This window comes from Dermacentor andersoni, chromosome 7, assembly GCF_023375885.2.
Source record: "Dermacentor andersoni chromosome 7, qqDerAnde1_hic_scaffold, whole genome shotgun sequence".
In the NCBI taxonomy this organism is placed as follows: Eukaryota; Metazoa; Arthropoda; class Arachnida; order Ixodida; family Ixodidae; genus Dermacentor; species Dermacentor andersoni.
In genome coordinates this window covers 29,004,473-29,030,347 of record NC_092820.1, presented here as the reverse complement: position 1 = coordinate 29,030,347, position 25,875 = coordinate 29,004,473, and the positions used below count along the sequence as shown (strand labels likewise).

The 25,875-nt window shown below is 46.2% G+C and overlaps 1 protein-coding gene across 1 annotated transcript in view; it reads left to right on the top strand.

The window, feature by feature from the left end:
• The window catches only part of LOC140219238 (uncharacterized), a 301,899-nt gene that overhangs the window by 45,417 nt on the left and 230,607 nt on the right, over window positions 1–25,875 (top strand). Inside the window, exons 4-6 of the mRNA XM_072289047.1 lie at window positions 142–215; window positions 1,900–2,045; window positions 21,051–21,077. Of these exons, the coding sequence (XP_072145148.1) occupies window positions 142–215; window positions 1,900–2,045; window positions 21,051–21,077 (247 nt within the window). The remainder of the gene's footprint in view (window positions 1–141; window positions 216–1,899; window positions 2,046–21,050; window positions 21,078–25,875) is intronic.

Below are 25,875 nucleotides of genomic sequence, written 5' to 3'. Positions count from 1 at the left end.
GGGCAAGCTTAAACGGAAGTTCTTAGTTCATATATGTCTCAAAACATTATATCTTACATAAATGGAGGTAGACGCATAGATGGAGGGAGTCAACATGTTTCAAACGAGTGATGAAACCACCCCTTGCCTGTTTGTATCTAGGTGCTAACCCTTACAAGAGCGTCTTCTCGAAGCGCCCAACGTGGAGTCAAAAGCAATACAAAAATGCCTCGAAGGTGAGAGCTATACTACACTTGGTGTTATCTGTTATTACTTCTTTTCGTCACCTGGGTTGCCAAGCTGCCTAATGTAGGAATAAAATTGTGTGTAAGCATGGAGCCGCGTTTATTACAGACTGTGTGACGGCGACTCATGAAACATTGTTTATGGTCCATCCTTCACAGCTGTCAGAATTGTCTGCTCACAACTTCACACCACTAGGTAAAAATTTGCGAACCACATTGTCTCCCTACAAGCCTTAAGTAGATTACGGGGATTGACTGGAGATGCAAGAGCGGAGCACTTTAAACATTTGCTTCACATTGTATACATATATATAGGCACCACGTACAATTTGTGGCTGGTTTAAGGGATGCGTTGGACCGGCATTTCCAGAGGAAGTCTTTCTTCACCCGAGAATAGTTTACGGAATCAAACAGACACATGATGGCGACAAAAGCACCGTGTACCACCGACGGGTAGATTTCCGGGCAATGAAAACAGCAGGCCACAGAGGGAAGGCAGCTAGGAGGAGTGTCATGTGGTTGTGGCATGTGTCTGTGGCTAACATAAATCTGGCATCTGCTGTTATTAATGGCGGAAATGAGCGACCGCTGTGATAACCAAATATATTGGTGGGGACATGACCGTGTTCTTGCATCCAGTGTGCAATAATGTTAACAGGGTAATATTTGTTATAATGCCAATCCGCAAAAAAATCCACAGTGCTTTTGTTCCTTGTTTGATTGTCCTACCAGCAGTGAGGGTGTCAGTATAAATGTGGGCTTCTTTGACGTGGAAGTTGCGAAAATTTCGATCGCATCGCTGTAGGGATTTTACAAGAGTAATAATGTCTTCCTCTTCCCGGCTATAGTCGAAGGCAAAGCGCGTTCATCTACGGTTTTAGTCAAAAGCAGGTTACTAAGACTGAAAGCATCGTTTCGGCTGCACATATTTCACACATATATTCGTGTGCAGGCAAAACGATGCCTGTGCATCGTTTTGCCTGCGCACGAATTTTTCTTCAACTGCGAAGCTTTTCTTTCGAGGAACCCGTATGGGTTTCCTTCGTAGCACTTAGCTACATTTGGGTGGATGTCTCGTTTACCCTTTATTCATATATGAAACATTACAAACTTGATTGATTTGCTAGAAAAAGAATTTTCATGTGCCATTTGTATTTGTTATTTAGCAAAAAACTACCACTTATTGTTTCACCGCCCTTTAAAGTGACGAATTTTTCATGTACCGGCGAATATTATTGAGCAATCATTTCCACCGAGGAGCCGAACAACACATCCAAGGTGGCTCAACACGGAAGGTGGCTCAAGCGTGAACAGCTATAGCCACAAGAGCAGCTTGAAATCATGATGAGCAGTAGACCAAGGAATGTCGCTGCAAGCCAACGTTGGGTCAAGGGGATTTGTTCTCATCAGGTAAGCTTGAGTCAAAAGCAAGAGAATCTTGAGCAGCTCTTGCTTACCAGGAGGGTGCCAAATAAAAACCGGTCCAAGAAAGGTGATAACACAAGATTACTCCAAACATGAGAGTGGGCTATTGATCAATGGATCCAGAGCGGCCACCACGAACAAACCGCAAATGGGAACGTTACGCGCCTGAACCTCATGTCAAAATAATGCGATGCGATAACCAATGACTCCCAGTGCGATAAGACAAAAATTCTGGTTCTGTTTCTTACAGCTATTTCGGTACCGAGAGCGTCTTGCTCTAACATACGTTTCAAAAAAATTGCGGGGAAATACGGATTGGTTCTGCATTGAGTCCGGCTTTTTGTCAAGTAAAGAAGGAATATTTCACAGGACCATCGAGTCTAGGACAGTGTATCGGTGAGTGCCGTGTTTGTCACTGCATGATGTAAATACACTAGGGCAGCTGTTTTTACTACAGCAGGTGTTTCAGCGACATATCTCTCTTTTTATTCAAATAAGGAGAAGCGAAACCTAATAGCTTTTGTAGAATAAGGCCTGCACCAAAGGTAGACAGTAGAATGTCTCCAGTCACATTGAAATTCAACTACCGTATCCCGTTTTGGCTGCCTAATCATTATTAGGCAGCCCAAACACGATTCTCTATTTCAGTTTTTAAGTATCAACGCTAGGTCACAAATGTTCATTGAACGTTTGTAGTTTCTTGCCTGAATTATTGTCATATTCTGTATATCTCCCTTCTACTCAAGGCTCATCCGAGCCTGTAGGGTAAATTGAATAAAGTTAATACATGAATAAATAAATGAGGCGCTTAAAACAAATATGTTCTTAAACCAGCCAAAAGCCTTCATTTAATCACGCTGGCACAGAGGGTAGAGACTCCTTTCCTCGCGGTTCCGAAGTCGAGCACGGCATGCAGTAAGTCATGCACTGAGGTTGCGTCACATGGTAACGTCACTTTTTGATGCTCTAGGGCACGGGATAATTCATAATTCAACCACGGGACACCTTCTTCTTGCAGTGACCAAACGAGAGCAAAAGGTTTGATCGATTTCGAACCATTTCAGGACTGCGCGCAAAGCCCGGAAAGCGTCAACTTCAAGCTTTACCAAACGATGTACGTGAGGAAGCCGGGGAGAACAATGCCACATCTTCTGCCTCTCTGAAGCCCGCTCAGAAAACTTCAGTGCAGCCATAGGGAAGTTCAGAATAGCTTCATCCCGTTTCTCAATGCCAAAATGAGAACATGCGACATTCAACACCATAGTGCAGAAAACTGCCGCTGGAAAATTCTGTTGCTGCACTTCACATACATTTGAAAGACTGAACCTTGGCGCTTTTCGAGAAGACCTCGTGCGTGACCGCCAGGTAGTTGGGGAAACAGAAAAGGGGATATCCAGCCAGGCTGTAGCTCAATAGAACCCTCACTTTTCGAAGGCTATTGAGTTCGTCCGCTTGCCACAAGCCCAGCTCCGCAAGGAAGTCCCATTTGTGAGCTAATTTGCGTCCGGCGACCAAACGATTTGCTGCACTTCGAAACGGCAAAAAGGCGACACGGGTTCAAGCGGTGCAGCAGAGCAGTCTTCATCCTCCGGTAAGAACAGAGTATCAGAAACACTCACGTATTTTCTGCTTAGTAAAGCCCACCCGGAATTCGGCAGAATTGCCGCAAAAAGCGTTCCTGTGCTTCGGTGTACATGTCGTGGCGGCTTAATTGTGTGAAAAACTAACAAGGAACTCCAGACCTATGATTCCACGAGGCAGTCGAATTGTCCAATGATTGAACTTTAGACTCAAGTCTTGTTTCAACGTAAGCCAGTGGATTTCAAGATCAGGAATTCTACCCACGAAATACGCCTTCCTAAGCCACCATTGGGGAGGCTCAAGAATAAGCTTTCGCCCTTAGTTTTATAAAATGCATTTTTTATCAATCTGAAAGGCTCCAAGAACTAACCTCGCCTTTTGGGCTGTTATACTACAAACGATTCCTCCAATAGCACTGCTAGACACGCCTCACTAGATAACGTTCTAGCGTTAAACGTTGCCAAGTTCAGATTCGAATGGCGGCCTGTCCGGATCCAGAGATTATTAGCACCCTCTACTGCGTCACAGGTCTCACCGCCGCCGTGGTCAGTTGCTTCGCAGCTGCTGGGGACTGAGGGCCGGGGTTTGATTGTTGTCATATAGCAGTTGGTGGCCAAGTACTGCACCAGGGTGGCCAATCTTGCTACCGCCATTAAATGGGATATAATAGGCCTCAGTCAGGTTAGGAGGACAAAGGAGGCATATACAGTGCTAAAAAGCGGGCACGTCCTTCGCTACCGGGGCTTAGCAGAGAGACGAGAACTAGGAGTCGGATTCCTGATTAATAAGGTTATAGCTGGTAGCATACAGGAAATCTAGAGCATTAACGAGAGGGTGGCAGGTCTTGTTGTGAAACCTAATAAAAGGTACAAATTGAAAGTCGTACCGGTCTACGCGCCTACATTCGGTCATGATGACCAGCAAGTCGAAAGCTTCTATGAAGATGTGGAATCGGCGATGGGTAAAGTCAAAACAAAATACACTATACTGATGCGCGACTTCAATTCCAGGGTAGGCAAGAAGCAGGCTGGAGACAAGTCAGTGGGTGAATATGGCATAGGTTCTAGGAATATCAGGGAAGCGTTATCAGCACAGTTTGCAGAACGGAATAATAGGCGGATAATCAATACCTTCTTCCACAAGCGGGATAGCCGAAAGTGGACGTGGAGGAGCCCGAATAGCGAGACAATAAATGAAATAGACTTCGCACTCTGCACTATCCCTGGCATCATACAAGATGTGGACGTGTTTGGCAAGGTGCGTTGCAGTGACCATAGGATGGTAAGATCTCGAATTAGCCTAGACTTTAGGAGGGAACGGAAGAAAGTGGTACATAAGAAGCCAATCAATGAGTTAGCGGTAAGAGCGAAACTATAGGAATTCTGGATCAAGCTAAAGAACAGATATTCGGCTTTAACTCAGGAAGAGGACCTTAGAGTTGAAGCAATGAACGACAATCTTATGGGCATCATTAAGGAGTGTGCAAAAGAAGTCGGCGGTAACTTCGTTAGACAGGATACCACTAAGCTTTCGCAGGAGACGAAAGATCTGATTATTAAACGCCAATGTATCAAAGCCTCTAATCCTACAGCTAGAATAGAAATGGCAGAACTTTCCAAGATAATCAACAAGTGTAAAATAGCTGACATAAGGAAGCATAATATGGATAGAATTGAGCATGCTCTCAGTAACAGAGGAAGCCTAAAAGCAGTGAAGAAACCAGGAATAGGCAAAAATCAGATGTATGCGTTAAGAGACAAAGCCGGCAATATCATTACTAATATGGATGAGATAGTTGAGATGAGAAGTGGCTGAGGAGTCCTATAGAGATTTGTACAATACCAGTGGCATCCGCGACGATAATTGAAGAGAGAATAATCTAGAGCATGGGCATGGGCAGTACATGTAATGAGGGAAGATAACCGATGGTAATTAAGGTTTACGGATTGGATTCCAAGAGAAGGGAAGCGTAGCAAGGGGCGGCAGAAAGTTAGGTGGACAGATCAGATTAAGAAGTTCGCAGGCTCAACATGGCCACAATTAGCACATGACCGGGGTAGTTGGAGAAGTATGGGAGAGGTCTTTGCCCTGCAGTGGGCGTATTCAGGCTGCTGCTGCTGATGATGATGAGGGAACTGAATATCTGAGATGACAGAAAGATGCAAGCGAGTGCTTGTTTGTAGATTAAGGATAGTGCATACCTACGTCAATCATTCTTACCAACTGACTAGAAGGGATACTGAGACATGTAGTAGGTGTCGCAACAGCCTCACCGTTATCCATGTTCTTTAGCGCTCTCCCATAGAAGCAAACATAGAAAAGCATTTTCCTTCCCTGGATCGTGAGCACATACCTCTCCACCCCACATTTTTTCTAAGCAATGAACCGCTTTTTATATTACTGCGATAGAAATTATGTGGATACTCCAGACGCATTTGCCGTGGCCATCGGCGTCGCTCTTATGTTCCGTATAAAGTCCAAGGGCGGTAACACCGTCGCCACGGGTCGTAGACTGTACGTGCGATTGAAAGCAGGCGAGGAAAGCCGACGATCACGGCTCAATCTCGCGCGCCATATATGGAGGAAAGCGAGGAGGCAGGGAGCGAGGGAGGGGAGGGCGCAGCTTCGACTCCACCAACCAGTGAGTAGTTTGAACGGCCACGCGCGGTCCCACGTTCCCTATCTTGAAAGGGATCTGCAGGCGGCTCATGCTTTTGTGTGCGCTCTCGTCTAGCCGCTCTTGCGTTGAAGCGATAGACGGCACGAAGGTCACTTCGCTAGCTGCTGCTACCGCGCTTGCTCGCACCAGCGCTTTGACAGCGGCTGTGATGTGTTCATGTTTATTTCTGCGCGCTGACACTATGCTTGTTAATTCAGTTATTAAGCGAATGTTTCCATGTATGTGCGGATGATAACACTATTATCTTTATTTCTTTTAGCTGTCTACTAAATTGATTTCGCAATGAATGCGTTGCCTGTCGGACGAAACTGCGACTTTCTTGAACACGGTATTAAACTTTTTAACCGAAACCTTTTGAAACTTTTTGACCGCTTTAAAGCTCACTTGGACATGTTATTTCAGCAGAACTGGTTGTAGCTGCAATGCAAGCATATTTTTAGAGCCCGTGCCTGCCAGCCCTTCCGCCCAAGGGCTCTGTGAGTTATTAGTGCTACTCTCACCTATACGGCAAACTAACGATTCTTCATCCCGAAACATATGTGATCCTAGCGCATATCAGTAATAATTGTCATTATTTAATTATATTTATATCCTAAGCAATCTACAGCGAATGCTTTTAGGCCCCTTTACAGCTATTTTACGTCGTTTATGCCATTATTAACTCATAAGACCATGTGCTGGCCGCTCTGTGGCCGTAATTGACCCTTGCACCATTAAAGAGACTGGCAATTGGCCAGAATCTGTTGTGAGATGTTGATCAAAATGAAATGACCGTGGTTTGCAGCGATATAATCCAGCACGCTGGCTGCGATATTAGCAGAAACGATAACTTTAAATCGACCAAGAATGTCTCAAAATCGGTAAGTCGCGCGGCCTGCCGGTGAAGTCTTAGTAATTTGAATGTAGTATATCAGACTGGCTATACGTAAGTAGACTTAACAAACAGAGCATACTTATTGCTTAAAATTGCAATTCATAGATTATTCAGCCTTGGCGCTTTATTCTATGCGTATCACGTAGCAAAAAAACATCACCGACGATTACGATACACCATAATGCGAAATTTGAGCCCATCTCTATAGTGTTTTAATTTCGCGATATATTGGCTGGTATGCTGCAAATGGAGCGAACTGTGGCCCGACAGCCTCGCTAATCTGGAGATCGCGAGAGTCAGCCAGTAAGTGACGCGTGGGCACGGTGCACAGCAGCAGTCACCAACAGACATCCCAGACGACGTGCACTAGTCTGGCGCCACCTCGTAGTCCTCGTAATCCATTCTCACCGCACTACGCTTTTCTTCTCACCCTTTTGCCATACCCTTCTCCTTCGCTTTCCGCCTAATGGTTCCGCTGCACCCTCCTCCTCCGCTTTTGTCCTCGCGTCTTTCATGCCCACCTGCGCTCCGCATTCGCTCTTTCATCCTTCGCTATGCCCATTCTCGCGGTTACGCCGGCCCTGATGCTCGCCACGGGAACGGGTGCCTAAGAGCTGCGCTCTGAAAACGCAGTACGTGAAAACCGTCAATTAACGGGCAGTCTTCTTTACTTGTTGTACCGGAACAATCGCTACGCAACTTACGAAGTTGACACACCCATCCAAACGCTTTCTGCTTGCTTACCCTTCGTTCGGATCCACACCCTCGCTATCGCTGGGGCTGAGATGCGGTCGCCAAGCCAGCACGGATCCACATCCGCTCCTCAGAGCTTTCGCCCTATCAACGGCAACTGCCCCTATAGGACTCCAAAACTGTGCTACGAAAACATCTAAAGGTACCCACCTTCCAGTGAGACGAAGTTTTCATCCTTTCTCTACAGTTTTTGCAAGAAGTTTGCCGGGTTTCCGGTCGCCGGCCGCTAAGCTTACTCCTTGGCTGGACGCCACCTCACACCACCGACGCCACGCGCATTTGTGGGCTTCTTATGCATGGAAATCGAGCAAGCAGCGGCGTCCGCTTCCACACTCGGCCAGTGGAGCACCGTTGGAGCAACGCCGTGCCCGCAACAAGCCACCACGGTGATTGTTAAACTCACGGCATGCCTGAACCTTACCACGATATACGTCGGTAGCCTCGGCAACGATGTCCGCTCGGCTGCAGGACTCAACACAATGGAACGCAGTGACACATACTTCAAAATTCGAACTAGCCAAAACCTGATGGCCGTCGACACCTATCGTCTATCTGCTGCGACAAGCTAGCGGAACTAAAGAGCATCACCATCAACGGTGCGTCTTACGAGACAAACACCTACGTGGCTGCTGATCCTATAAACAGACGCGGCGTCATACAAAGAATACCCTTTTCGCTCTCCGACGAAGAGCTGCAGAGTATTGTGAAAGCAGAACAAGCGAAAACACTTTACTATCCGCCGAATAGGCCCGTCCAGTACCGTGCTCTTGACGGTGGAAGGCCCACGTTTACCCAGATTTGCCCTTATTAATCACGTTGTTCAGCGTCTCCATCGATTTCGACGCAGAAGTTCACTGCGCTCCCATTGCTTCACGTTGGATCACGCCACCGACGTATGCTCAAATCGTTTAACGCATTGTATATGCCACCATTGCAGTAGAACATTTGTTGGTCCGCAAAGCCTTCCTCACCCCATGACTGCTTCCCCTACTGCCCTAAGTGTGGAGGTGAAGATTCGCCAACATTGAAAGACTGTCCAGCAAAAAAAGAAGCGCACCGTGCGGCGCGTTCGCGGGCTTCCACGCACTGTGGCTGATAGATACGCAACAAGAAGACCTTTCAGTAAACGATGAATTTCCTTGCATTGTCACATGGGACACACCGTCCCCCTCAACAGGACTGAAGAGTCACCATAAACAGAAAGACGCCAGACACTTCCACTGCCACTTCGCCAGAACTTCGCCAGGACAGTCGCTGCCGCAGTCGGAGTCACAGTACCAGCCGAACCAGCAGAAGAAATTCTCTGCGTGGAAGCCCGCGGTTTACGGCCGCCAAGCGATCTACCACTCCGGAGCCAAAACGTTCCACAAATGACAACAGCCAGCTAGCCTCTGAGGTCGGTGAGCCAGTCCGTCCAAACCCACCTGCTAACTCCTCACAACCCTCATTTAACACTTCACAAGCTACGAGTTCTATTTGATGAATTCCAGCTCTTGATAACTCGTACTCCGAAGCTCTTCAGCGCCCTACAACACCATCTACAACACCAACGCCTATGTCTGACCAAACAAGCATGCAACGCATTTGACGAGCTGTCCAGGTTCTAATAGCTAAACAAGACAGCCTCGCGAACGAGGTTACGGTGATTCGCACAATAGAGGCTGAAATGCAGTATCTAAAACAAAAACTCGCACGCACTATGTCGTGGTTCAATAGCTAGTAGCAAACGCACAAATATTCGCTTGTGCACAGACATCCATGCAGTCCAAGTTTGATGAGTCCTGCGTCTTTGCCGATCTATAACAAGGCAAGTCCTAATAAACCTCAACCAATCAACCAATGGAATAGCAGAAGCCTTCGAACGAAGAATGCTCTCGTGCAACAATTGATCCGCCGAGAAACGCAAAACCCAGATGTCCTTTTAATTCAAGAAGCTTGCGGACTTATACCATTATCGTGATATTAACATTTTATGCCAGAAAGTATTGCTAAACGAGACGAAAGAGGCCCACAGGGTATGGCCATCCCAATTAGCACTGTCGCATACGTGGCAAAACACAATCCTGCTATACAAATCGATAATGATGCTGTTACAACGCTATTGGATGGATGGCGTTTCAACACACCTGACGAAGGCATTATAATTTGAGGACAAGCGCAGATTCAAACGCTTCAAACATCCCCACAAAAGCACAAACTGCTCGAACATCATGGATATCACACAGGTGCTCTAACCCCTATTCCACCACTGTATTCACCACCATGAGACTCACTACCCAGATTCACAGTCCTACCCATACCACAACATGTGCAGTCACAGAAACACGAAGCTAGCCGCTCCCAGTTAGTCAAACCAGTAAATAGGGAAAACCCACTACGTATTACTATACGGATGCTAGAGAAAAGACGGGCAATGCGGGAGATGGAAATTCAAGACGATGAGCAAAACGTGAACAATGTGAATGCAGGACCCAACGTTTCGACAAGTGGACTAGTCACTTGGAGGGTAGATATCTGAATGCAGTAGTTGTCCATGGCTACGAGCCTGTAAACGCGCACATAGGAGTCCCGGGCTCATCCGACGCAGGCAGGGTGCTGCTCCAAGCAAGTCACCCTGCCTCATGATTCTACTCAACGCATCTTTACTCGCACCGACAACCAAGATGCATGCCGCATATTTCGCGACAATTGGCTACCTGGGCATATACGCCGTATATTTCAATGTCACTTGTATGTACACCCTTCGCTCCGTGTTAGCTTGCAGTGGATACTTGGGCATCAAGGGACGGGGGGAGCAAGAAGCTCCCGAGCTCAAGAGCTCGCCCGTGTAGTTAGTTTTCAGGTTCCTCCGTGCTTATGGCCGTCCGAATTTAATCCAAGGGAAAACAGAAAGACTTTGCACAAGGTGCGCACATCACTTCTAAAAGAACTTGGCACCAATGCCGTTGCCCTTATCACTCATCCTGCTGACCCCTCGAGAGAATACAATGTTATTCTCTGAAGACTTCAAAGAAAATAGTGACTCCTTTTTTCCGCCACTATATTCCACGCCTGCCTGGGTGACGAAAATGCCCGAACTGCATGGAATATCCCTCTCTACAGCATTGTCTATGGCATTTTCCTCACATTCAACCCAACCTGTAGTCAGCCCTCTCCACCATTCCCAGTAACATCAAGCCAAAGTCACGGACGGAGTGGCTCACTCCATACAACTAACATTCTACTGTCGTTGCTTATCCAGCACGTCAGAGACGTGTCGGGTGAGGACTAGTAGCTGACCGACCTTGAGGGGAGCGCCGGATGATGGCCTAAAAATAAAAGTTTTTCGGAATAAAAGCTATTTCGGATCCAATACGCAGTTTTTGGTACGAGTTGACCCCCATGGGCTTTCGATTCAGAAAGTGAACTGAGCAGACCAAAAATAAAGATGCTGAAAGGTCTTAAACGGCACTATTATGCTTTTATCAAACACCCGCAGCGCATGGAAGCAAGACGCACACTATCGCGCACTTAACGGCAACAAAGCGAATAGCCACCCCAGCAACCTTGCTGGGCACGAAGTATTTCCTATTTAAAGCCACTATCATATAGTGTCGTTTCTCAGACCCTGCACCAACCTTGCGTGAACAGCTAATGCACTCCACACAACCACAAACTTCGAACGTCGACTGCAGGGCTCGTACTTGAGCAGCTTCCTAGGTCGCTTACTTTTTGTGTAGCCAAGGACGGAACAGAGCCACTCAGAGAATGACCTTTGTACATCCCGCTCAGAAGATAAGAACACCTCTAAAGCAAACACCTGAGCAGATCTTACAACACGTCTAAATACACAATATGTGAACACACAGCAAGTGGAGCCATTTTCCCCTGTCTACTGCATTCCTCACCAGAAGGCGTAATCTGGTGTCGAGAGTAGCGACGCAGCTAACAATCGCGCAAACGAGGCCTGCGAGGTCTACGAGGCCTACGTGCTACGAGGTCTATATTGGGGGTATATCCTATGTGCTGCCATCTTGTACGCGAGCCACTGGGTGCTATAACGTAAAGCTATTCCAAACTTTTCTATTCCAATTCTGCAATCAGCCCACTGCGATTTGTCAAAAACTTTTTCTGGACCACCCTCACTTCACCTGTCTGTCATGCGACGTCACGAAAGCCGCGATAGCTCCCCATCAGATATGACGTGTACACACTGATTATGTATAGTTTGACCGAAGAAAACAAAAATAGTTATTTCTAATTCGACTCCTTTTTGCCGTTAGAACTCGGCTATTGGTCAAAAGTTTTCGGGCTGCACCCACTTCACCTGCCTCTCACGCAAAGTCACAAAACCGCAAAAACTTACCGCGTCAAAGTGACGCGTACGCATTAAGGCCCAACCACACGCGGTGAATCGTGCGCGCCTGGCTACGCGTCACGCGTCTGCGAGGCCGTACGCGCCTGTCCTACGCGTCTAGAGAGGGTAGACGCGCAGGAATCGCGCGCGTCAAGGAGGTCTTGATCTTGGGCGTCATTTTGAGCGTACGCGACAGAAGTGGCAGCTTGTGCACCGACGTCACGTGGGCCGCATGTACACTTCCGGCGGTTCGGAAAGGTTTTTGAAGTTTCAGAATCATGCGGACACGCCGGGAGTCGCTGCTGGTTTCGTGTCGATAGAGCACAGAGGCTATGGAGGCGATCAACACCGAAGCGCTGATCGCCTGCGTTGAGGCTCGGCCTGCGCTTTGGTAGCAGGCGAAACACAAGCGCCACAAGAACAAGAACATGACGAGGTGGTCGTGGATCGTCATGCCCAACGCTGCCTTACAGGTGAGTGCTCGGAATTTTATACGGGCGTCATACCGGAGCAGTTTCAATCGCGATTGAGCCCGATCGGGATCGGATTTTGTGATCACTATTGCCTGTACTGCGCAATCTGCTTACAACCGATCGTGATCGAGAAATTTGATCGCGCTCGATCGCGATCGAAAGCCTGTGTGGCGCTGGTATAAGCTGCCTCTCTCTCATCAGTCGACTCGCAGATGTCGAAAACGCGTTTCATCTGTGCAGATGACATTATCACAGCGCTGCAGAAGTGATGGAAGTCCGTGGGGAATAAATTTCGGCGCCTGGGAAGACGTTTCAGAAAGAAAAGAGCCGCACCGTGCCAGACGACGTTCAGGACGACGTCATCAGGCTGTTTTTCGACCAGATGATGTTCCTGCGCTACTCAATGGAGTGTACCCCGTAAGTGATCTTGAAGTTTCCTTCTTAGCCGGCGTGTTAAAAATGAAACACAGGATTCTAGTGCTTTCCCTTTACCACGTTGACCGGCGATGTCGTATGTTTGTATTATAGCTCACCGCACTTATGGGAATCGACTCAAAATTGTGCTTACACAAGTAAATCGACGCGCAGCATGCATTATATTCAGCTTCGTCTAATTGTCGATAAATATATTTGTGTGGCATCGCTGCTCCGATTATCGCATATCTCGTTAAATGTGATCCGGTAAGGGGACATACAAGCAGTACAAGATTAGCTTTGTATATTTATTTATTTAGGTACCCGCAAAGCCAGTTTAGCTTTGCAGTGGGGAGCAGAGAAAGCAGAAATGCAGGTACAAAATAACAAGTAAAATAGCACTTAAAAACCTTACAATAAAGCATAAGACAGAAGTACAGAGAATATCACATACAAATTAGCAGGATGAATAAAAAGAAAAGGGCTTGCATGATGCACACACAAAAACAAAACACAAAACATGCAAGTATTTTTTTTTTATTCTGTGCACTGATCCTAGAAGGCAGCGTGCAAGTCAATGGCCAGTATTTAACTGAGTATTGAATGTTGCTATATTCACGTGTACCTTGGGCACTTCAATGCACAGTTTTAATTTTGCATTTTGTTGCTTGCCAGCAGTGTGCAAATCGGTGCTTCATCACAGACCCTCAAATATTACCTAGCTTGCTTAGGGATTCATTCAGTGCCATCATGCTGTAGGAATAAATGCACCATAGTACTGACGACATTTTGAGCTGTGTAATTGATAACTCGTCTTTTTGTGTCTGCTCAGCAGTGCCCTTACCTAATTATCAGCCTGCGGTTATTCTGCAGATCCCAGGTGCTGTGGTTACTGGTTTAAACGAAGCTTTCACTATGTTTGTGAAGAACGCTGTTCCTGCTTAGCAAAATTTCCAAGGAAAGACTAGATGATCCAGTTAAACACATTCACACTGTGCAAAGAATGAAAATTGAAATTTTACATGCCAAAACCACGATCTAGTTACATTATTATAATTGGTATTTGCACTACGTCCGGTACTGGTCACTCGTGCAAGACAGTAGCAGCAGCGGTGGGAAAGCTCAGAGAAGAGGCAAAAAAAGCTTACCTTTAAAATAACCTTCTGAAAGGGTTTGCTCGCTAAGGTCAGCTTTACTGGGCCAAAACACCCTTTACAAGGCAGAGGGCAAGATGACAAACATTATTACATGTAACTTCCTAAATACAAACAACAAATTCACTGACTACTCCGTACACAGCTTCACACTGTCTTTAGACGTACATTCAGTTAAGAAAAACAGTTTAGAATGAGATGAAGTTTACAAACAAATGAAAGGAAAACAAAGTTACAAGCCAAGAACGTTTCAAGTAGAAAAACTAGAACAGGAGAGAGCCTTATGCTAAAGCAATACCTAACAATACTACTACTCTATGTTTAGAAAGTGCAAGCGTAGGTCTTTCAACATGAAATTTATTAAGGGGTTTTACTGATTAAATGTAGTGGAATTAGTGAAGTGGATACATTCCAAATATCAGTCCCTGTTTTGAGTAGAAGTTATCACTACGCTTTAGGCATGCAGATCTCATAAGAACTGTTTAAATGCATCACAAGCAAAAACAGAAAAAGATACATAAGCTACACTTAACCGCATGCAGAAACTGTCCATTCTGGTTGTGTAGGGGAGCAACTTTTGTCCCTACAAAACTGACTCGGAGCTTTGCCGTCCTCTAATAAAATCGCACATTACAACAAATGTGGACGGATTAGAGCCTTCATATATTTTTGCATTCAGACTGGCACATTATTTACACATTGACAATATGTGCAAACCTTATTACGCTCACATGCAGGATGTCCGCCAACCTTAACCAGTAACCCCCTCGAGTCCGGAGGGAAGTGCTGCAGATGTCTTAACGAAAAATGTGCCAGTTTTCCGATCTGACAACACTTGAAGTGCCATCACCGTGAAGTGAAGAATCACAAACCCCAGAATCGACTGTGTCTTCGGTGTCGCATGAGTCTGTGGAGTCTCAGGACATTTTGGAATCTCTTGAATCACCGATGTTTCAAGTTCTGGTTCCTGAGGCTTCTGAGGCACACCACAGCAGGCCGCAGTCACAAGCATCGCTGGTTTCAGCAGGCAGTCACAGGCTGGATGCGTTGGGAAGCATCGCTTCTGAAGTGGCGTGAAGAGGGAGGAAAAGGAAAAAGAAAGATGAGAGTCAGTTAATATTAGAGGAATTAGGCAATGTTTCAAGTGCAATCAAAAGATACAAACCACAGGACGACCTCAAACTTTTGCCGTCTCTCTGCTCAAACACATGAGAGAGGTCAGTGAGGAAAAGCATCTCGATATGAAAATTAAGTTGATGCAAGTAGTAAAGTAATTCAAAGATTAATGTTTTTAATGTATACTTTTTGTATAATAAAGCCAAGAGACATTGAAACAAAAGGAAATCATTGATGAATTTAATTACTTTATATCGAAATGGAGAAATAAGGAGGAAAATGAAATTATATGAAAAGGTAACTTCCCACTGATGGGAGACGAACCCACAACCTTTGAATTATGCTTGCATTGTTTTACTAGTACAGCTGCAGCAATGGCTATCCCTCTGCAGCCTTTCTTGAGCCTGTATGTGCATGTACTAGATCTCAGCCTGGTAGTGTTAGCCAGTGTGACTCGTGCAAGAACACTCCAAGAGCCTAATCTAGTACACATAAATATTCTAGGAAATTGATGGTGGAATAGCCTCCAGTTCAATTGGTTTTGGGTTTAGCTCCCACCAGTGGCAAGTTATATTTTGTCCCCTTTCATTTCCCTTCTTCTTGTGATGTCGACATTACAAATAAAACGACAGTTATTTTCCTTTAAGCTTTACTACGTTTCCTTGTCTGTTGTTGCCATATCGAAGCCCCTCAGCTCTTCTTTTTTGTACATATTACATTGTGTTGCAACCTCTCCCACACCTATCATCCACAAGCCACATTCCTAGCATTTTTTTGTGTTCCATGGCTCAGTTCCAGAGTTGGTTTTGCATGTTCTGCATTGGATGTTTGGCCAAAGTCTTTGTATGTAATCAGTGACGTTGAAGGCAGTGCGTGAATGAGACATTTATAAGTATGACCCTGCTTCTCTGGCAGGAAACAGGGCTACCTGACGGGAGCCGTGAACAGCATGTGAGCTTTAAAAAAATTCTTAAGCTGAAAAAAATGTAAGGAATTTCTGCGGCTGTCGTGCTGTTCTGAAGTTGTTTAATACTTTGCAGGCACAATCGCCACTATACGACTTACACACCACTGCAGGGTCTAGCCGCCTCAATCCCCACACAGTACGCTAAGGCAACGTCGTTTATGTCTTGCCCGGATGCCAAGTAGCTTGAATGCAAGTTGAAAAAAATTTGTGCCCATGTCTCAATTGTTTGCATACTAATTATAATGACATGACTTTTCTTGACAATGATCTGTATGGCTGTGGGGGCCCTTTTTGGGTGACATACGATCAAAATTCATTTGTGTAGGTTAGCTACTACCTTTGTTTAATACTACATGTACAATAATTCCTCAGTGTGTGTTTCACAGGTTGCGCAAGGTAAAAAGCACAGAGGTAGCTTTTGTGCGACGCCATTCGATGGCAGTTTTTTTTATTAAGTTAGCCATAACTACTACACTGGTGATGCACTAAGTTGAAACTTTGTCTCTGTGATCATGTGATCAATTTTCTTTCTGGTATTTCTTTTCACGCGCATTGTCAGTACCTTCATTACTATTTCTCGTTTTGTATCAACATTCTGTGTCCCATTTTTTATTTGTTTATGACTAAATAAATATTTAGTTGTGTATAATGAACTAGATTATGTATTAGTATTTTTTATGCACGCTCATAGTCAGCCGTCTCATTCTTTCTTTTGTTTTGCTTCAATGTTTTGTGACCCCTTCCTGATTTGGCTGCCAAAAGGCGGCGGGCAGTATTATGTAAATAAAATAAAATAAATGATACATTAAATGACAAAGAAACGGTGTTCTGTATTCCTCCGATCGCACATTAATACTCTAGGGGCAACTGTCCTTTACCAACCTCAATGTTACAGCAAGTCGTTCTCCAGGCTCCAAGGGTTTCTCGAATGTGGTGCTGCCGTGTGAGGTCCTCTGCGACAAAGCTCAATAGCTTGTCAAAGAGCTGTGGCGTCTTCCGAAAGAACTTGTAAAAAAAAACCGTGGTCATCCTGACGTATCCGTTGCATCTGTAAAAATTTGTACATTATTGCCTGGCAGCAAGACCATGCCCTGCCCACATACACGCGCAGGTATCAGGAGCTGCACACTCTTCACTGACACACACGTATAGCCACTAGCCATCATTAATTTTACCCCCCTGCTTTGTTTATATGCTTGAATACAAACAGTGTGTCGGCAAAACAGGAGAGCCAGTCAACGGTATATTAAAGCAATATCGTGCGTCCACTGCCAAGAAACTTCCAATATTAGTTGCACAGCATTTAAGCCTGCCAGGTCACAATTTAATTACATTACACTTCATATTCTACAGTCACACATCTGAGAGACAGAAAATAAATGAAATTGTATCTCATTCACAAGCTTCATATATGACAACCAACACGTGTAAAAAGGTGTTCTTGAATTTATGTCCTATACTAATGGCACAAATATAAATAACAGTCCTTAACATTTTGTAGGGGTGTGCTAATACCGAAAATTTTAGATTTAGGATAGAATATCGAATGAAAGGAAGAAAAAATAAGCTGGATATCAAATAAAATATCGAGTAGCAGAAAATGTATTACAAAACTTAATCCTTACAAATTTTGTGCAAGGGGGTGCTACCCAAGATTTGTATAAGCAGTATGGTCTACTGTTAATAATGAAGGAAGCTCCAAATTAGTATTACAGATCTTCTGTTAAATAGAATCAAGTGCTTCTTCCCCTCTGAAGCTGAATAATTAGTGACGGTATTTTGTACTGCATACACGGGTTAGACAGACGGCTGTTGAAACGTCGTGAGGTGTCGTCACCACGTATCCAATATACGATCTGTGCGCTTCCGGCGGCTAATCATCCCGATCTTCGCCTATGCTTCCGCGCTTTCCGAACTACACCCTGCTCTTGTCGTTCCCTCTGTTCGCGTACGTCACGTTATCGTTTCGATCGGTGCTGTCAATCTGGACGAACCTTGTACCGACGACGCGATACTGTTCTGCGAATTGGGCGTTCGCGCGCTGCGACTACGATCCCCGCATTGCTACTTTAACCCTTTCACTTATTTCTCATATATGCGCGCACTTAAAAACGCTGATAATTAATTGCTGTCCCGACGAAGTTAAGTCCCCATGTCCAAACACTGGCTCCTATAGTTCTACCACTGTGGATCATCGAAAGGAAAGAAGTTACTCGCAGCCGTAAAGTTCTTCTTTACGCAGTTGAAAGACTGGCCGGACCCTCCAACGTCGCCGCAGACGCTTTCTGCGCTCCCGGCGCCTTTGCGAGAGCAGCCGCAGCAAAAGCTTCTTTCCCATGTGGTACATTGCGGGAAGAGAACGCTGATGCCGGCGAAGCAAGCGGCTAAGCAAAAGCTTGACAGCAACGTCGTGTGTGGTCGCGCGCAGATGTCACCTGCAGTCGTGAGCAAGCAGACGCTATCGCGCGTGATGTTGATCATTGATGTAGCTTTTCTTGTCATAAGCATGTGTAGATAAAAACGGCGTGCATTTATCAACTTAAAACCAATGTACTAGCTCTAACATTGATAAAGTAAATAAATATGGCTGGCCATAATGCAATTAAGGATAACCTTTTCTCAAAGCCAAAGACGAACGTTTCCGCCATCGCTGGTCTGTCAGCCCTGTGCTACGCGCACGTGTGCGCGTATCGTGTGGCTGGCCGTCCTTCCCTTCATCACCCACGTACGCGCACGCAGACGCGTACGCTTACTTGTACGCGTAGCAAGACGCGTATACCGTGCTGCGTGTGGTTGGGCCTTTAAAGATGCATTAATATGCCGAACAAAAGTGAATTTTCTTCTGAATAGCCGCAGACTGCCCCGTTCCGAAAGGAATAAAATATGGCTGCCGCCGATCGCTCCGGCACCGGCTACTCGCCCCTGCCCGAGAGCATGGGTTTATTTGCGTGTAATAAAATCTTTTGCCCGGCCGTGTAACGTTTTCAATAACTTTTGGCTCGTTTACGACCTCGTTCTGCCAGCTCTTCTTTGCTGAGGATCCATTTTAGCCTCATTCTTAAGCGTCCGTTGCATGCCGCCGCGATTGTCGACAAGCCCCTCCGCACGCTAAATAAGAGAAAGCGGACCAATCGCAGACGCCGGCGCCACCCTCTTCGTCCGGTTATCGATATTCAGTGCAGTGGCTCCGCCCCATCGAATCCCTCTCCACTTGAGCATGCTCCTCGCCTCTTCTGAGCCAATTAGATAAGACAAGCCGCTCAGTGCAGGCAATGTTATTCGTTTTTCAAGCAAACAAAAGTGACCTCCTATGAACGAGAGGCGCATTTGATTTGTTTGTTCAGACAACCCTGCGGGTGACCGCCCGATGCTTGCGTCGGCAGTTACGCAAATTTGACGTCAGGAGATTGGAATAAAAACATATTGGAATAGTTTTACGTTATAAGGCCCACTATTTGCGTAACTCATAATGATATCTATTCAAAGCGGTGCAAGATAGTTTTACTTGACGGCGCTTGGTTGGTTCCTTTACATATGATGATATGGCAGCGCATGACTTCTATAGAACACTTCGAAAAGTGCTTATATGTCTGCAGAACCCGTCTTCTCGCTCCTTGTGCCTGGTTACAATACTACCTATGGCTTATAGCATCCGTATAAGTTTTAGTTGAGATGGTGTCAGCGTCAGAAATGCTTAGATAATAGGCAGCAATATTTTTAAAGTGCTATGAGCAATATCTTGCACTAAATCATAAAAATCCATAACCCACTTTACAGCGTGAAACCGTATATACCTGGTGCATCTTAACCTAATAAAAATAGAAAATTCGTTGGTTTAACGTATTGCATGCGTCCTGCGCACCTATAGACTACCGCTCATAAAAGTACAACCCAGTTTAGGCACTCTAAATCTGCAGGTGAGCTTAATGTCGTGATTAATGCTCTGCTATGAAGGTATCCATTTTATAAAGAGAACTTTTAATAAAGATGTGAACAGTGAATTAGGCCACCATACGACCACTAAGTGGTTGTCCTGTCTTTGTACCCTCCATTTTTGATATGCACAGCAAGTACTGCTTGATCGTACTGCGGCTCCACACAAGGTTAAAGAGAAAGTGGAAAATACAACAAAGTAAGGGAGTAATGAAGGAGTACGCGTAACGATGATGAAATAATACAATTACCTAAGCGCCAGCTTTCGTATAGAAAATTTTGTCACTGCCCTGGCAATTGCAGGGAAATACATACTATAACAACAGCAATGAAAGAGAAGGAGAACCGACGCGACAAATTTTTGTTAGTCACAACCACATAAAGCAATATGACACAAGCTAGCAGTATTTGCACAACACTTCATACGGACACTCCACTGTATCGAAGCTGTACTGTCATAGCACATGATCAAGCACTAAATAAACTGGCAATATACATAAATGATCTATATGTATCTGAGCCTGAAATAGTGCAGCCCATAATAATAAAATATAGACATCAGATCAACACCTGTGAACTGGCCATCGACAATGGTCACACATGAAAAGCATAACCCTACTTTCGCTACACGTAGGCGTATTCTGACGTCTTTCTGGGCACATAGAACTTCCTCAGAAAGAAGCTGCCAGCCTAGAGGAGATAGAGCCGCTTGAAGTGTGCTCCGCTAAGTCGCATAGTGCAGGCGAAGGCAGAGTACATGGCGGATCTTTTCAGGAGTAGAGCACACGCCGCAGTTAGGACTAACATCTTGAGGTATTTTTTTTTCATGTTTTGTTGTGTACATGTCAATATGATACATCAAGTCCTCGCCGTAGCAGTGTCTCTTGGCCTCGTAGAATCCTACTAAGAAGGCGACATCCTAAACAATGTTCAAAATTAAAGCCACCGTGCTCTATGACCTCAATCTTGCATGCCATAACTTTTGGGGAAATAGATCACCTGTATTATGCAATATTTTACTTCCGCTCCATGCGTGCGTAAATAGGTTACGCTTCACGTTCGTTTGTCTAGGGGTACTGGAGAGTGCTGTATTTTATAAGAGGCTCTTATTCCTTTCCAGGGAGCCTTCTGGCATGCTGGTGAAAGAGTACGTATGTATAACTAAATTTTTGTCATTGCCATTTATCCATCTATTCCGGCAGAAATCGTAAATTTCTCATTTAAAGTACTCATAATAACGCGTAACTACGCCAGCGAAGTGCATAGAAACAGTTTGACATATGTTTCCAATAATGAATTGCTATATTAAAATATATATATATATATGCTTAGGCCGCATACTGTGGAAACAATGTTTATGCGAATGATGCACGAAAGCGATAGCGAGAGTATTTCACCGTTATTATCATGTCGACGTCATTAGTATGTGGTTCGTGTTCCGTCAGTACTGTCCCTGTGTATAGAATTGCCGTAATGCATCACAGTGTTCGTGCCATCACAATTTTTTGTTCTAAATTGTCGTCACGCCTTCGTAGTTGACATGCAGCTGTCGTCAAACTGGCATAAGCGCAATGCTATCGTTATTATCATGCTGTTGTAATTTTTAAAACGCCATTGCCACTATTGTCGTAGTCATGCATCGTTGCCGTCTCCATCGCCGTTTTCCTGGCACGAAACTTCATTTGGGTGCAATTTACGACGAAAACACCAATCCCGTCGTAGTTTCGTCGTCTTGTCGTCATTATGTCCTTATCGTTTTCATCTACGTTTCATTGCCCGCACACTATAGTCACCACCTTTCCGTAATCTTTGCGCCATTGTAGGCGTCATGGCGTTTTCGGTGGCGTCGACGTCATTTTCGTGCTACCGCCATTGTTATGCCGCTGCCATCGTTGTCGACGCGATACTTCGTAGTTGTCGCTGTCGTCGTTGTTGTGCCACCGTCTGCCCTGGCATTCGTCACGTCATTATGGTCGTCATGCTGTTCTTGTCGTCGTCGAATTCGTCTTGTTATGCCATCGCCGTCAAGTTGTGGTCCTTGCCAAAGTCACCCTTCATCTCCGGTTCCGTGGTCGTATGGCTGCCTTGGCGGGCCTTCTCCTTATCGTTGTCATTACGCAAGCCATTGCTCGTCTGGCAACGATGCTGATGGTGATATCACGGATCTATTTTGAAAAGAGGCCATCGCATATGTCAGGGGATTCGTTCAACTGTTATTGCGAGAGCAATTCTAACGACACTATGGCCGCGGTCACACATACATACATACATACATACATACATACATACATACATACATACATACATACATACATACATACATACATACATACATACATACATACATACATACATACATACATACATACATACATACATACATACATACATACATACATACATACATACATACGGCCTGGATTTTTCAATGGGCCAAGCTTTTTCGAAGGATGACAAGCACAATTTCGTGGTTATCTTCGGTTTATTTCGGTCAGTGGGTCGATCTTTTCCAACGGTTACAGTAAGCTAAAAAGAAGACGGAAAAAAAGAAAAAAGAAAGCGTTAACGAGATTACTCGTTTGTAAGGGGTGCAGTGCGAAGCAGGACAGAAGGACACGAAAAGGATGAGGACCAGCGCTTACTGCCAACGCAAATCTTATTTTTGATGGGGAAGTTTATATAGAAAACATAGAAGAAGAACAAGATGCGAAAATTCGACGTAAAACACTGACACACTCACCGCCCTCTGTTCGCGTCGAGTTTGTCTAGAAATGCCAACTCCCGTTGCGATGAGGCCAGAGATGACTTACTTACGAAGGGACAACCTAGACATGTCGTGCCTGCTGCTTCGATAACGACGCGCGTGTGGTCGCCCATGCGCGCAAAAGTTGCTTTTGTTTTGCCGAACATGGGGGCACAGCCACGCGCACTGCAATGTGTGGCTAGAAGCCTTTCCCTTCCATTCCTAACGTTGTTGCCATGCTCTCGCAGTCAACCGTCTAAACACCTGCTAGTCTGCCACACGTAGCATGCACCACAGTTCAAACGAATTCTGTACGAATTCTGTAATTCCACGTACGGTTACGGTGCTTCACTTCACATTCTCGCATCTTTCTTTCTTCAATTTCTTTTACGTAAACTTCATTATCAAACAACAAAATTGCACATGGCAGCAAACACTCGTCCTCGTCCTTTCTGTGTCCCTTTGGCCTGCTTCACGCTGCACCACTTACCATTACGCAAAAACGACTAGTCAAAACCACTACCCTTCCAAATTACTCGTTGGTTCCAGGGGTATATACACCGCGCATTCACGGAGTCATGCCCCTCATCAGTGATGACAGTGCTCAGGTCGTTGACACATTCCTCAAGACAAGCACGATGGGGTCAGGAAGTGAGTAGAGTGAGAAAAGTAATTCGTTACGCGTGCTACGTGATGGTGGACGAGCACGCAAGCCCCTTTTTTGTGGTGTTCTGATCAAACAAAAGCGTTGCAAGATGATAAGAATGTGCCAAAAAAAAAGGAGTGAAGGGACGAGGCAGATAGTAGAGTCAGTTCCGAGGGGTACTATACACCGTTTCAGACATCAGGTGCAATGCTGTGGTAGCTACGCAAGTAGTTTGGTCACGAAAATGTATCACTCCGCGCGTTCTGTCAATGCTTCGCTGCTGCGCACCAACGGCGTTTCCTCGTGCGCGCACACACGGGAGGCTGCAAATAAAAGCCGGAAATGAAAACTACGAAGCCCAAATTGATCTAAAACAACGCATTTGCAGTTGTATAACACAGTTGCTTTGTTTGTAAGGTTTGAACTTTATTTTTCATTCAATATTGACCCTATGTCTAGAATCGCATTTCGGTCAAACAACATCGAACTATTCGCAAGTTCTAAAGCAGCCACTGCAATGAGCATCTCTAGCTTCCACAGCGTTGCACCTCATGTATGAAACGAATTATAGGAACCGATTGAGTGAGTGAGTGAGTGAGTGAGGAAACTTTGTTGTGAACGCCTGCAGAACGGTTAGCCTTCCCCTGTTAGGGAGGAGTTACCGTGACGCGGCCATGACGTCTTCGCGGCGTGTGGCGCCTCTACTTCGGCCGCGGCCGCACTATTCCCTTTGGTCGACCGCGCCTGCCCCTCTTTTGGGGTGGCAGCCTCCCTCCGGTTTCGCTCGGTCGTTGCCTTTCGAGGGCCGCCGAGATCTGCTGGACGGCCTGGGTTCGGACATCTTGGTCATAGCATCTCGTTGCGGCCTCGAGTCGCGGCGGGATCGTTGTTATTGTTGCAGCTTCATGCGGATTCTTAGCACAGTCCCAAAGGATGTGAGCTGCAGTGGCTCTTTCCTTTCGGCACACACAACACAGATCACTTTCATAAACACCTGGACACACGTGCCTCATCAGCACCGGGGTGAATAATGACCCCGTTTGAAGTTGTCGATATAAAACCGCCTCCTTACGGGTCAAGCCCGGATGAGGTGGCGGCATAGTCCTTCGCTCTAGTCGGTACCATTTCACAATTTCGTTATAGGAAGTCATTTTGTCCTTGGTTTCCCACCACCACGACGGGTCGGCTGTAGTAGCAGCGGCACGGTTGGTTAGTCCTCGCGCCGCCGCGTTCACCGTCTCGTTGTGGTTAGCGTTGCCGCGATCCGACACATCACTGCCCATGTGGGCCGGAAACCACTTTATCACCACACACCGACTTTCACTCGCGAGATCGACCACACGCAACACACGCGCGGCTTCACCACACACTCTTGCTCTGGCGTAATTTTTCACTGCCGTCCTAGAATCACAGAGCACAGTCGTGCACTCGGGGTCGGCGATGGCCAAAGCAATGGCCACCTCCTCGGCTTGATGCGCGCCACGAGTCCGCACACTCGCAGCTGTTCTCGTTGCACCGGTCGATGCCCCGACGACTGCAGCGGCGAATGCCCTTCTGTCATGTTGATACTCTGCCGCGTCCACAAACACGGCACCCCTGTCCTTGGCATAGAGATCGATGAGCGCCTTGGCCCTCGCCGCCCGCCGCTCTTTGTGGAACTCAGGGTTCATATTCCTTGGCACCGGACATACCCGTAGCCTTCTACTAATTGCGTCCGGTACAGGCACCTCTGTATTTTCGGGTCCCATTTCCTTTGGTCCCAGGCCTAGGTCACGCAGCACTTGTCTGCCCGTTCTTGTTTCTGATAGCCGCGCGAGCTGAGCGGTCCTCTGCGCCTCGGCGATTTCCTCCAGGGTGTTATGCACTCCCAAGGCCAGGAACTTGTCGGTGCTTGTGCAGTCGAGAAGTCCGAGTGCACCCTTGTACGCTTTGCGTATGAGCGCATTGATCTTATTTCGTTCGCACTGCCTCCAGTTGTGGAAAGCAGCAACGTATGTAATGTGGCTTATAGCGAAGGATTCCACTAGCCGGGTGAGGCTTTCTTCCTTCATGCCTGCTGTTCTGTGCGACACCCTCTTAATGAGGCGGATGGCCGTGGTGACTTTGGCCGCCAGACGGTTGACCGTCTCGCCGTTGACTCGTTTGCGCTCAATCAGCATCCCTAGCACTCGGATCTTCTCGACAACCGGGATCATGTGACCACCGCTCGTCCTGATCTTTATTGTGTCTTGCTCTCTCGCAGGTTCGTTGCCTTTCGTCTTCCTAGCTGTCCTTTTCGGAGGAATCACCAACAGCTCAGACTTGCTTGGGGAGCAGACGAGCCCAGACCCGTCCAGCTGCTCCTCGATAGCGTCAACCGCCTCTTGCAATGTATCCTCGATGTGTCCGTCGCTTCCTCCTGGGACCCAGAGCGTTATGTCGTCGGCATAGATGGTGTGTCGGACCCGCGCCACTCGTGAGAGGCGCTCGGCCACCCCTATAATTACAAGGTTGAAAAGCAATGGCGAGATGACTGAGCCCTGGGGGGTCCCGACACTGCCGAGCTTCTTCTTTTGG